This window comes from Colossoma macropomum, unplaced genomic scaffold (assembly GCF_904425465.1).
Source record: "Colossoma macropomum unplaced genomic scaffold, Colossoma_macropomum, whole genome shotgun sequence".
Lineage (NCBI taxonomy): Eukaryota > Metazoa > Chordata > Actinopteri > Characiformes > Serrasalmidae > Colossoma > Colossoma macropomum.
In genome coordinates, this window is record NW_023494793.1 from 10,126,260 (window position 1) to 10,140,265 (window position 14,006).

At 39.1% G+C, this 14,006-nt stretch overlaps 2 protein-coding genes across 2 annotated transcripts; both read left to right on the forward strand.

Annotated features, from left to right (window-relative positions):
* Nucleotides 1-2,556: 2,556 nt before the first annotated feature.
* Nucleotides 2,557-3,338, forward strand: LOC118813227 (histone H1-like). Its single transcript, XM_036578441.1, has one exon. It carries the CDS (start codon nt 2,620-2,622, stop codon nt 3,142-3,144), a length of 525 nt encoding a protein of 174 aa, XP_036434334.1. The 5' UTR covers nt 2,557-2,619; the 3' UTR covers nt 3,145-3,338.
* A 5,469-nt stretch (nt 3,339-8,807) lies between these two features.
* Nucleotides 8,808-13,431, forward strand: LOC118813228 (macrophage-expressed gene 1 protein-like). Its single transcript, XM_036578442.1, has 2 exons — nt 8,808-9,358; nt 11,537-13,431. The coding sequence occupies exons 1-2, from the start codon at nt 8,909-8,911 to the stop codon at nt 13,244-13,246; spliced, it is 2,160 nt and encodes a 719-aa protein (XP_036434335.1). The 5' UTR covers nt 8,808-8,908; the 3' UTR covers nt 13,247-13,431.
* The last annotated feature ends 575 nt before the right edge of the window (nt 13,432-14,006 follow it).

Below are 14,006 nucleotides of genomic sequence, written 5' to 3' on the forward strand. Positions count from 1 at the left end.
CTTAATGATTTCCAATAGAGACCACTAGTTTCCTGTAGAACAACCTTTAGATCCCATTATAAAACCATCAAACGCATTTAGAATCAGCCATTGGTGACCTGTTAAACCATTAAGATCCTTTACATTGTGATATCAACCCATTAAAAAGCCAAAACACATTACAAACCATTCGAACCAACAGAAAACACATAATGATTTCTATGTTTTTTTTTGTTTTTTTAAGCAGTTATACCAGCTTAAACCAGCATGGAATGCATGCAGGTCTGTGCTGTTTTTCATAAGTAAATGCCTTAATTATTGTCACGTCATGTACCTTTACTGTAAATAATTACCAAAAACACTTATTATCAATATTATCATGTCACTTATTTTTATTATTTTTATGTGAGAATCAATTCTGAAAAAGAAACATAAGGATTAGCGAGGCCACAGCATAAATTGTTCATGTTTGTTTTCAGATAACTGCTCTTTATCAATAATATTAAATGTATTATTGATAGCATGGTCAATAAATCATAACATTTAGTGTTTGACAGTTTAAAAGACTGCCTTTGTCAGGTTTTTTTCAAGTTCATGCTATGAAATGTAAAGCTTCTTATAATTTCCTCAGGCAAATTTGTCTCACCACACCCCAAATGTCCCTGTTTTTAACTGTGTACATATCACAGCCCAAATCTATTTTTCTCATTTTTTGCTTTCAGCTAATACAGACAGAATGCACCTATAACTTTATATGACAGATATGAAGCATATACTATACTAATTCAGGCTTTCACAGGCTTTCACTCATAAGCTATGCCTTTACACTCAAAGTAAATGCTTTAATTATTTTAAGTATGGCTTAGTCTACTGAACTATCCAGAGAATGTTGGATAAACAGAGCAGCACTGATAACAGCTAAATAAGTGCATATGTGGCTTCTTTAAAGGGGATTTTTTCAACATTTCTGCATAACTGAATGGTTAAAATGTAAAGTCATTCAGAGTGGTTTAATGTTATATTAACTTACCAAGACAGAATCGCTCACAGTGGTGGTGATAGGAACCAGACGTCTGAAGTGTTTAATACTTCTAAAAGCTCCCTCACAGAAATTATTACATGAAATGGTCACAACTACTCCACTACTACAACTACTACACCTGAGACAATGGTTTTTGTCATAAGCTTTTGGCCTAAAAGACATTTTTTTTAAATCCACTTATGGTGGAGGGGTACATACAGAGTGCTGTAAGGCAAAATAGTAGAGAAAGAAATATTACGTTTTCAGATTTACCACAATTTTACCATCATCAACACTACAAAGTCATAATCAGCTTTGAAAAGGACAGCAGGTCCACTGATCATTTTGGATAGTAAATAAAATGGTTCTAGTTGTGTTGTAGACATTGTGACCCCTGGTTCCTATCACCACCACTTTAAAGAAATCAAAGTTGGTAAGTTTCTCTACAATCAATACAATACAAACCAATCTGAATGAGTTGGTTATATACCAACCATTGAATTGTGCTGAAATTTTGAAAAGCTGGTGGAATTTCCCTTTAACCGTTAGACCTGACTAAATGGGCGAGGTCATTCTGGGTCGGTTCACAGCCAACAGATCTGGAATCAAAGATAAGCCACTGAGAGGTTCAGGGGGAAAAGTCTTTCATATGGACAACTTCAATATAGCCTCCCCTAAAGATTTAAGCTTATATGGAAGAAAGAAACATTAGTGCTCCTGCACAAAGTGTGTTAAAATAAAGTGAAAAAGAGTCTGTCTTTGTAGATTTTGCAATATTACACCATGGGGTTATGCTACTATTTCAAGAAAGCAATTATATTAGTTAGCACAGCCCTACAGGCTCATTTAATGAGAAATTTATAAGTATTTTTAGACTCCTTAGCTCTATTCCATAAAGCAGACCATCTCAGACCTTGTCTTCTGAGAAGACATCAGTTTCTCAGGCCATTTTAGCTGAAAAGCTGAAATTGCAAAACGAACAAAATTAAGACTATATATCAGTGTAAAATAATAATGCTGTCCTTTTCATAGATGATTCTGACTTTGTAATGCTGGAAAATATCAAAGAAAAGTGATTATGGACAAGAACAGCATCAGTCAGAAGAAATGTGTTTTTGTCTGACTGAAAAATCAATTAAAATTCAGAATTAAAATAAAAAAATTCCAATTTCATAATGGAGAATTTTGCTTATACCCATTTCTCTCTGTTTAAGGTAAAATTCATCTTGGGGAAAATGTTCTGCAAGCATTTAGCGCTAAACAGCAGCATGTCATCCAGTTAATGTATGAGTGATAGATGAATTTTACACACTTGCACAGGACAAACCAAGAATTAAATGATCAGTAAGAAAGAGGCAATGTATATATATGGTAGTGTAGATGTGTGTAGATGTATAAGATGGTTTATTTGTTTGCCTGGTGCTTTTGGAAGAAAATAATAGCCTTTTTTCATAGGAAGGAAAACACAGTTTGTTTTACACATACTAAAAAGGCGCTCAAGCCAGTGGTAGAGTCTACACGGTTCTCATTCTATCTATATTAGCAGCTGGAGGAGTCTTCTTCTCACTATCTTCATCCTTACAGCCCTGCTAACGCACCCTACTACGACAGTCGTGGTCATGTCTGAGGCAGCCCCGGCTCCAGCAGCAGCTCCTGCTAAAACGCCGAAGCGAAGATCTACAAAGACCAAGAGGGTTGGACCATCAGTCTCTGATCTGATCCTAAAGGTTGTGTCTGCAAACAAAGAGCGCAAAGGCACCTCCCTGGCAGCTCTGAAGAAAGGCCTCGCCTCTTCTGGCTACGATGTGGTCAAGAACAGCTTTCGTGTTAGACTGGCCGTCAGACGCTTGATTGCCAATGGTGGTCTAGTTCAGACCAAAGGCACAGGTGCATCTGGATCATTTAAAATAGGCCAGAAAACAGCAACGAAGAAGAAAGCTGTTAAGAAGGCAAAGAAGCCGAGGGCAAAGAAACCCAAGAGGACACAGGCAAAGAAACCAGCAGCGGCCAAGAAGTCTCCAAAGAAGACCAAGAGAAAGACAAGGAGTCCCAAAAAGGCCAAAAGACCCGGTACCAAAAAGACCAAAAGCCCCAGAAAGACCACACGCAGAGCCAAAGCTCCAGCTAAACAGCAGGGAGTGTGAGGGACTGGACAGTGACTAACCTGGCACCTGATGATGGGTGACCATGTTTAGGAACTCTGCTCGATTCACACTTTGTGCCTGACTTCAAATCCCATGGTTAGACATCTGGATTTGCTTCTCATTTATGCTTTGTAAACTACTGACATTCTGCATGTTCAAGCTTTAATAAAGAATTAATTATGATTTGAGACTCATGAGCTTACCGTGATGTTTTGTTTGTGTGCACACAAGTTGTAGAATATTAATAATTGTAGAACGTTGCTGCACTATTTAAAAGCATTTCACATCTAGCTGACCAATAAAATTGGTTCTAAATTACTTGTTTACTTGGTTTTGTTATGACAGTGATGATATAGAAACCAGTACACTATGAAGATAATGATAAACAACAACATAAATACTAATCAATACTGTTTAAGACAGCAGAAGTACTGATAACCCACATACCTGCAAAAACCTTCTTTTCCACCAAGCCAAAACAATCTAAAAATGTCTTTATGACTGACAAATCATAACCACACATGCCTAGAGCTAGGATAATATTTTTAAAGGTTTTGTGATGATATGCTCATTTGTTTGTTTTCCATGGTGCTTACATTTTAAACAGCTGTAGTTGTTGTGAAAGTGCAGTGTATGTTAGTATTGAGATAATGGCAGTACAAGAAGTAAGCTGTATAAAACTGATAGGCGAGTGACTTGGGTCCAGTCCCAAACTCCTCCCTCAGCACTCTGCATTCGTTGCCATTGACACTCCCACCAAGTGTCACTCCCTCAAATTCCCTCCAAAAGAGTGATCATGTAACATGAATTACAGGATATGAACACCGGAGTTGAATAGCTCTGTGAAAATACTCTTATTTCTCATTGCTTGAAAACACACCTCAAAGTAAAAGCAGAAGTTGGAGTGTCAGATCAAGACAACTTAGATTTTTGCCTTAGATTTATGACTTTCACATTTTAAAAAATAAACTCTTAAATAAGAGTCTCCTTATAAGACCTTTGAAATTGTAATTCTGCCTCACACACATTAAACTCCATACATACCATCCTTTCATTTTAATATCTAACATCCCTTAAATGTCTGGCACAGCAAAAATCCAGACTTTAACAGTTTTCTCAACTGCTTTGGCATATTTTCTGAAACACTGTTAAAATGATCCAATATTTAAACGCAATCACCACATCAGTTAAAGGTGCAGTGTGTAAGATTTAGTGGTATCTAGTGGTGAGGTTGCAAATTGCAATAAACTGAATACCTCTCCCTCACCTCTCCCTTTCCAAGTGTTTAGTAGATCCTACGGTTGCAGTCATGTCTTTGACTCTTTGACGGTGAGGATTCACATTCCTCTGCTTTTTTGTGGTAAAAAATTGGTATGATCCTCTATTTGTCAAAATTTGGGTTCTCAAACTTCTCACAACACAAACCAGTTAGCCAGCACTGATTCTTTTTCTTTCTACGTCTTCCAACCGGTGCTACCAAATTCAAGCTGCTGCTTCAACGTAAAAATGAGAAAGCCAGTGTTTGGTTCTGGTTTGGTTCTCTTCTGGGCTACTGCTGAAAAATGGCAGCTCATCGTGGCGGCCTCTGTTGGAAGAGGACCCGCTTGCTATGTTACACACTGTACCTTTAATGTTGTGCACCTGCAGTCACAACTCCCTCACAATGTTTAACTCATGTTTCATTGTCAAGCACCCTCATGGGAACTGTTACCTTTGATTACTTCCTGTCATTCCAAAAGCAATACTGGATGAAGCTAGTTGCTCCACTTTACCTGATGTTCCACTTTAGCTAAACTCACGCTACATTGCTGTCATCTCCTTTGGTCATTTATGATTATTGAACTAAATAGCATAAGACAAGTCAAATATCCATTCTTCACTTGCAGAAAGCAAAAAAATATGTATGAGAGGAGTGCTTTTCATAAGTCCTCTTTTATTATTTTGAGGGCTCTGTTGGCACAAATGAACAAGAAAACAGATCAAAAGAGGATAAATATTCACAGGGGAAGCAGCACTGAAGTTGCACTGTCAGAGAAACAACTTGTGCTTTTGCCATTGTGATTTTAACCTTACTTATAATGACATTAACAAAATAAACTCTTACACAAATGACTTCCAACTAGACTTTCGAAATTGTAAGTGTGCCTGGCACTTATACTACCTATTACAACGTCACATTGTGCCTAGGGCATTGTGGGATCAGTAACATGTTAAATTAAAATTAAATATTGAACTGCTGATGAAGGAATATAAACAGGGAGAGGCAGTTTTTAAAGCCATTTTTATTAAAATCGAACAACAATAAAATCTCTGTTCTATGAATACACAGGACAGTGCCCACCCTCTGACCTAGCGAAGTACACAAAGTGGACTCCTCTTTGGTGCAAAAGTATAGGTGTGTCCCTCTTACTTGTTTGAAACCCCAGGTGGTACAAAACATGAAGCTGCTCTTGTAAGGAAAATTTGTAGTATGCTGGTAAGATTCAAAAAGCATAAGCACACCCCTAACACAAGAGTGTGAACAAAGTTAGGGAACATGTTGGTAAAACACCCGACAAAAGCACACGCCCAACACAAGAGCTGCAATTTCTTGTAAAACATAGTCAGAGCACCAAAACAAAACACGCCCCTAACATAAGAGGCAACTGCTATAAACAGTAATGAAAATGTGCTGGTAAAATACTAAAAGTGTGTTCCTAACACAAGAGATTTTAAAAGAAATTAAAACATCACAGACATGTGGTAAGAGAGAAGTCCCCTCTCTCTTCAGCCATCTTGAATGCCTCCTTTTAAGGTTTAGACCCCTCAATTACACCAGCCCTGATTCAGATCACAGTTGTCAAGTCTGCTTATTGCATTTTGCACTTTGGGCATATTTTTCTCTTCACATACGAACATCGGTGTCCACTCTATTAGACACTCCTACCTTGTCAGTCCACCTTGTAGATGTAAAGTCAGAGACGATAGCTCATCTGCTGCTGCACAGTTTGTGTTGGTCATCCTCTAGTCCTTCGTCAGTGGTAACAGGACGCTGCCCACTGGACGCTGTTGGCTGGATATTTTTGGTTGGTGGACTATTCTCAGTCCAGCAGTGACACTGAGGTGTCTAAAAACTCCAGCAGCACTGCTGTGTCTGATGCACTCAGACCAGCACAACACACACTAGCACATCACCACCACGTCAGTGTTACTGCAGTGCTGAGAATGATCCACCACTCATATAGTACCTGCTCTGTGAGGGTCCATGGGGGTCCTGACCACTGAGGAACAGGGTAAAAGGGGGCTAACAAAGTATGCAGAGAAACAGATGGACTACAGTCTGTAATTGTAGAACTACAAAGTGCACCTATATAGTAAGTGGAGCTGATCAAATGGACAGTGAGCATAGAAACAAGAATGTGGTCATAATGTTATGCCTGATCGGTGTATATACATACATATCACTTCTTTTGGGTTTGTTTCCATAGACCAGCTTGCTTGTTTCTCTCACAAGATCTGATACCGAATACTCAAAGAGCGATACACACAGACAAACACACACAAAAATATATTTCCTTACACAATACACTTCCAAACTACCCTGCCCTCATTCTCATGTCCAACATTCTTTAAATGTCTGACACAACCAATAGAGTTTTAAACGCTGATCGCTGGGTTCTCTTAGGGATCCTTCCTTTATTTGATCATCTGTTCATCTCATCTGTGAACTTTTACTATGTGTGTTATACATTCACTACATTTCCAATGTCACCTCCAGTTTACTTATTATGGGACTCAGTTCAGATTTCTGAAGGGCTGTTAAAAAAGGTATACAAATAAGTCTGAATTGAACTGCATCAGTATAATCATTTTAATTTAGGAGCTCAGTTTATATGTAGTTCAACAGTGCCCCATTTGCTTCCTGCTCAGAAAATGGAAGACACAGCTTCAGGCTGTTGTGTGAAGTTTGTCCATGCTCAACTGTTCAAAGAGTACTATCTATTATGCAGTCTGTGCAACGTGACTGAAAGCTGACGCACTCGTCTTACGAAAGTTAGCACGGTCTCACAACACAGAACTGTGAAACAAGGAAGTAAAACCTCATTGTTTGCTTGTGGAAAACAGCAGACCTAATGATGTTGTTGCAGTTCAGTAGTTGCCACAGTCAAACAACAAAACAGATTAACGCTTTGATGGAAAGTTCAGAGTTTTCATCTTCTGCTGATTTGCTATTAATACTCTCCCAGCAGACAGTGCTGTACAAAAGTCAGAGAATGCGCATTTATTTAACTCCATTTCAGTTCTTCATTTTTCAGAAGATATTTCTGAGGAGATTAGATATAAAATAACCCACTTGTATCAGGAAAGGGAAACTATCAGATAAACAGCCCTTAAAACTTTCATCTTTGAGAGGAACCCAACACCGCTCTCGCTTCAGATCTGAAACAATTCTCACGTTTCTGTCTGTCCTTCCACTGTGAGAAGACAACCCAACTCCACGAGTCTGAAAGGATGTTAAAAGAAGCCATTATTGAAAAACGGAAAAGGACTAAAACAAAGCTGCCTTTGTTCTCAGAAGAATGGACTGACCATCTCAGAGTCCAGACCTCAAGATCACTGAATGTGTTTGGGATTACTTGAATTGTGAGAGCAGGAAAATGCAACTAACTTCTAAAACTAAACTTTGGAGGTGTGAAAAAATATCCCTGTAGATTAAAAAAACTCAAAGTGTTACAAAAAGAATGGAAGCTGTACGAAATGCAAAGGGTGGACACACTAAATATTGAAAACAGTTATACTGAGGCATCTGTGTCATTTTCTGTCCAGTGTTTTCTGGTATGTCATGTATATGAATGCTGCACTTTATGGCCATTTTGTCTGGAAATTAAATTAGGGTGGTCTCTGAATTTGCACAGGACTACATGAACATATTGGTGCTTACTCACACACACACACACACACACACACACACACACACACACACATGTAGACACACTATTCAACAAACAGTTTGTGTAATTTAACTGTTGGAATTTGTTTAAACCCCTAAACAGCTTCCATTAACAGTGAACTAAGTTTACAAAAAACTTTAGTGCCTTCCAACTGTTAACTAAACTATACCATTCTATTACTTGGCGGTGGATTACTGATCAGGCCAGTGTGCAGGGTCCTCTGAGGCCAGAGGCCAGAGGCGCCAGGGGGGCTTGGACAACAAGGCACAAAGTAGCTCAAATACATGGGACAATGCACTGCAGATATTAAAACTCTATGAACAAACAGCGCATCAGAATGTAGACTAAATGAATTTTGGCATCATGACAAATTTATCTTTAGACATACAAATTTTGCACAAAAAGCACAAACTGTTACTAGACAAAATATGATATTGCATATTAATAAGACTAATTGTGTTTATTTTCAAAACAAAAAAAAGAAACAATTTGAATTGCTCAAAGTCCACAAGCACAAAATTAACTACTGTTTAATCTTACGTTTTATTTTTTAAGTTTATTTGTTTAGTGCTTGAGTTGAGTCCAATATGTTAAATACCTTAATAGGGATGTGAAAAAACGAATCAAAAGGGAACTTCGAAACCCACTGAACAACCTTTGCTAAAAAGAGGAAGTGATTCAAGGTCTTATGACCGTATATGTATGTAGTGTGAAGTGAAACTGACGGGGAAGTGATTTAAAAGTTTTCATACAGCTTTTGCTGATAGTCGGCCCATCATGTGAGAAAAAGTGCATAACACACTCTTGACTCAGAGCAGTCCTTCCTGGCAGCCATGGGCTCCATAAGCCTCTCTGTGTTGGGTCTCCTTGCATTCATCAGTGTCTGTGATCTCCATCCGCTCAGTCGTCCTAGCAATGGACTTCGTGAGTGCCGCAAAAACCTTAGTTCACCAGCATTGGAGGTCCTCCCTGGGGGTGGCTGGGACAACCTGCGTAACCTTGATATGGGGCGAGTGATGAACATGAGCTATTCCCTGTGCCAGACCACCGAGGACGGCGTCTACCTCATCCCAGACGAGGTCTTCGTCATCCCACAGAAGGTGAGCGGAGTGGAGATGAACTCGGAGATCATCAGTTCATGGCTGGAACAGAAAAGCTCCACTTCAAGCTCCATTAATGCAGATGTGTCCTTCTTCTCTGTGCTTAACGCCAAGTTCTCCGCTGAGAACCAACGCATGAAAACTCATCAAGTGAAAGGAAGTTCTGTCACAGCACGGGTACAGGTAAGACCAAATAAAAATACCTGAGTTAAAACAAAATCATTTGGGAATTAGCAAGGCATCATTTCTGGATGCACTTTTTAATAAAGAAAAAAAAAACTTTCCCCATTTATCATGCCTGCTACAGAAAATGTCACAATAACCAACAAAATCTTTGGCTTAATAGAGCAAGAAGTATTATAAAATGCCCGGTTCCAAATAATTAATCATTAGTCCTGTAAGAACATTTGTACTTGAATCAGTTTTAACACACAGGTGAAAAATCTTTGATAGAATGCTTTAACCTTTAACCTGGTTTATGAGATGAAGAATAAGTGAAGAATAAACAAAAAACTGAATAAACAATCAGGGAAACAGAGTATCAGGACAGGCTCTTCAGTGTTCAATAGCTGTCAATAAGATTGCACATAAAAAGCTTTGAGTACCCATTCTATCCTTATGACTGTTCTTTTGAACTGTTCAAATCCAAAGATTCCCTCACATAAGATGTTCTATAATTATTACCTATCTAATATTTACTCTGTCTTATTGTGTGCGTATGTATTTATAATATTAGCACATACAAGATGCTTCTACTCTGCAAAGGTGAGAGACAAACCTTCATTCATTTTTGTACATTACCAGTCACTCATCTGTCAGTCTGAGGAAAAAAGAAGAAAACCTCAGAAGCCTCAAAAACTTTTTTGTACAATTTTCAGTATTGAGTGTGTCCTCTCTTTGCTTTTGATACAGCTTCCATTGGTTTTGGATATTTGCTTAAATTGTTCAAAGAAATATGCTGGGATATTTTTCCTCACCTCAAAAGTTCAGCCTTTGAAGCTGGTTACATTTTCTGCTTCTCACAATCCAAGTAATCCCAAACACATTCAGTGAGGTTCAGGTCTGGAGTCTGGGGTGGTCAGTCCATTGTTCTAAGAACAGCAGCAGCTTCTTTGCTTGATTAGCAAATTTTCATTTCCTTTTTGCCTATTTTCTTTTCTTAGTAAAAGCTTCTTGACAGCTATACATATGAAATAAATATGCTGGTCCTGCACCATTGAGCGATTTGTACACCAGTAATAGTATCTTAAAGTCTATTCTGTAACAGGTAGCCATTGTGAGGATTTAAGAATGGGGGTGATGTGTTCCTTTCTTTTACTCTGGCAGCTGCATTCTGAATCGGCTGAAGCTGTTTGATTGTCTTTTTAGTCCAGTTAGGAGACCATTACAGTAATCAATCCAATAAGAGAATGGATGAGTTTCTCCAGGTCTGCTTTAGTCAGAAAATCTCTGATCTTGCTGATATTCTTATGGTGATAAAAAGCTGATTTATTAACTGCTCTGACATGACTGCTAAGATCAGAGTGCATTAGTACACCAAGGTTACATGCTAGTTCTTTAGATTTATGGCTCTTGAATCCAGATAGGCAGCTAGTCTGTGCCTCTCATTGCTGAGTTAGTAATGTGATCAAGGCATTTACAAAGGGGACCATAGCTGTTTGAGGAGAGGGCCAAGTAGATCTGATTATCATGTGCATAGCTGTGGTAAGATATCCCATAGTTTTGTAGTGTTTGGCCAAGAGGCAGCATGTAAAAATTAAATGAGAGTGGCCCAAGAATTTAACCCTGGGGGACACCACAGGTCACTGACACTCCCTCACAATTATTATTTTTAATTTCCACGAAGTAGTCCCTTCCTTGCAGGCATGTACTAAACCATTTTAGGACGGTTCCTGAGAGCCCAACTCAGCTCTCAAGTCTATCTATGAGAATTTTATGGTCAATGGTATCAAAGATGGTATCATAGTGTTGTGCTGTCTTCTCACAGTGGAAGGATTGACAAAAACACCTGTGGATTGTTTCAGATCTGATTTTCTCCTCTCTCTCAAAGATGAAAGCTCTAAGTGCCGTTTATCTAATGATTACAGTTTTGGTGGTCTACCAGGTCTTGCTCGGTTGTTAGGAGTCCCATTTTCTCTAAATCTTTTAATTTTTAATTAATTTTCCTTTGACTTTCTCCTTCCTTTATGCAAGTGGATTATCTTTTGTCTAATGTCCTTAGAAATATATATTCTAAAAAATTAATAACTTGTACTGTATGACTGTTTCAGTGAAAATTAAAGAATTAAATTGGAAAGTCTCTGACTTTTGCACAGTACTGTCTAAAGATTCCACAGCCCTTCTTCTCTTTTCTTTCCTCAGGTGCGTAATCATCTGTACACTGTTAAGGTGTTTCCTGATTTCACTCTGGACACCCGCTTTGCCCGTCAGGCAGAGGAAATTGCAGACGCCATCGAGAACAACCAAACTCGCCAAGCAAATTATCTGTCAGAGAAGATGGTACTTGATTATGGCACACACGTCATCACAAGTGTTGATGCTGGTGCTACTTTGGTGGAGGAGGACTACTTAAAATCCTCTTATGTTTCTGATGCAGAGTCCTCTCAGTCTTCTGTTTCAGCATCAGCTGGTGCTAACTTTTTTGACAAAGTGAAATTTGACATAGGTGGTAAGGAATCTCAAGAAACATCTGAAACTCGGAGCTACCAGGGTAACATTACATACTCCATAACACTGAGTCATGGTGGGGATTTGTTTTATCCTGGTATAACTTTACAGAAATGGCAAGCGAGCACACTAAACAACCTGGTGGCTATTGACCGTAGTGGACTACCACTCCACTATTTCCTCAATCCATCAGTGTTTCCAGACCTTCCACTTCCAACAGTGAATAAACTAGCTCTGTTTGTGAGTCAGGCCATAGAACGTTACTATAAAATCAACACCCACCCTGGATGCGTGAAGCCAGACTCCAAAAATTTCAATTTCCAAGCTAATGTAGATGATAATTCCTGTGAGGGTCCCAGCACCAACCTTAGCTTTGGTGGAGTTTACCAGCAGTGCACTCCCCTGACTTCAGATGGAGATGCAATCTGCCAGGAGCTCGCTGAGAAAAACCCAGCCACTGGCTCATATTCCTGTCAGCAACCATACACTGCTACTCTATTGCGCTCAGAAACACAAGAGAGACCATACAATAACTATGAGTGTCATAGGCATTGTCATTCATGTTGGTTGTTTTTTGACTGCTGTAAAGACATCTGTGGAAATGTGTACTATATTCGGCGTGCACGCATTGACACCTACTGGTGCTCCACTAATGGAGTGGCTCCAGAGTTCTCTGGATATCTCTTTGGAGGTCTGTATGGCCCTTCTTTACAAAACCCAATAACCAAATCCAGATCTTGTCCTCCAAATTTCTTTTCTCAGAAATTTTTGTCAAATGGAATTGTGATCTGTCTAAGCAACGACTACGAAGCAGCAACCAGATTCTCTGTACCATTTGGAGGTTTCTTTAGCTGCCAGTCTACCAACTCGCTTGCAGCAAGCCAGTCTCGCTGCCCACCACAGTTCAGTCAACATCTTGCAGCCATAAGCGATGGATGCCAGATACTGTACTGTGTTCAGTCTGGTGTTTTCACTGGAGGCGAGTTACTACCCATCCACCTGCCACCTTTCATAAGACCTCCAGTGATCGGTATGATAGCCACAAACACTGTAGCTGTGATGACTGAAGGTGACCGTGCCTGGGTGAGAGTCAAAGACACAAAAATGTGGAGGGTGGCAAAGCCTGAGGACATCAGCAAAATGTCCCAGATATTTGAAGACTCCCCTCAGTCAGCAGGGAAAAAGGCTGGTGTTGCCTTTGGTGTTACAGCCTTTGTGGCTGTCGTGGTGGCAGTAGTAGCAGTGTTAGTGGTGAAAAAGAAGAGGAGGGTTTCTGGGCTCAGTAGAGTCAGAGGTTATGAGGAGATTGAAAGTACAGAACAAAGTGAGACTAGTGTGGAGTCGCCAGCAGAGCAAGAGTCAGAGAGTCAGACTGAAAGCCCAACTCAAGCTCTCTTAGCATAATTAGTCTCTGTCAATGCGAGTTTTTCTTCCTTTGTAATCATCAAAGCCTGTCAAATGATATCTAAGCAAGAGCAATCAAAATTTTTACTACTATTTTAATCAGAATATTCTGTGATTGTAACCATTGTTTTTGTTATTCTTTCTATAATGAATAATAAATATGCTCACAAAATGACTGCACTTAATTTGTTGTTCTACATGTACTACATGTTCTGCACACACTTCGTTCAATCCTGTGATTCACTGATGATTCTGACTTGTAATTAAGTGATTATGAACAGAAGGTTTCTCAAAGAAAGAACCTGAAGCATTTTCACTACTAAATACATTGAAAAGAATAAAAATCTGATGTTCTCACATTACACTGCAGAACATTTCACAAACAGTAAGACGAACAAGGAATATGATCTCTTACCAGAAAAATCAGTGTAAACTTTGTCACTTCTACCCTCTGCAGAGTACACCATACAAAGTAACTGGAGCTCAAACAACTCAAAGCACAACAGTTTGAACCATTCAGCAGTCTGGAATGAGGCAGAGGGAAAAGACATGGAAATTCCCAACATAGCTCACCCAGGTCCACAACAGTCTGTGAAACATTTATGTCATTTTGATTTATGATCAAATATTTTTGATCAACAGCTACATGTTCAGATGATCCTGCTTTAAAATGTATTTACCGCCACTCTCACCAAAGAAACCTTGTAATAATATGATATTGTTCGTGAGATGGGTTAAAATGGCAAAGCAGTCGTGGAAT

Bases quoted from the DNA above. Each gene is read 5' to 3' on its own strand.
- LOC118813228 (XM_036578442.1), top strand. From the start codon at position 8,909: ATGGGCTCCATAAGCCTCTCTGTGTTGGGTCTCCTTGCATTCATCAGT. The intron at 9,359-11,536 runs GTAAGACCAAAT...TTCTTTCCTCAG, and splicing joins CTGTCACAGCACGGGTACAG to GTGCGTAATCATCTGTACAC.
- LOC118813227 (XM_036578441.1), top strand. From the start codon at position 2,620: ATGTCTGAGGCAGCCCCGGCTCCAGCAGCAGCTCCTGCTAAAACGCCG.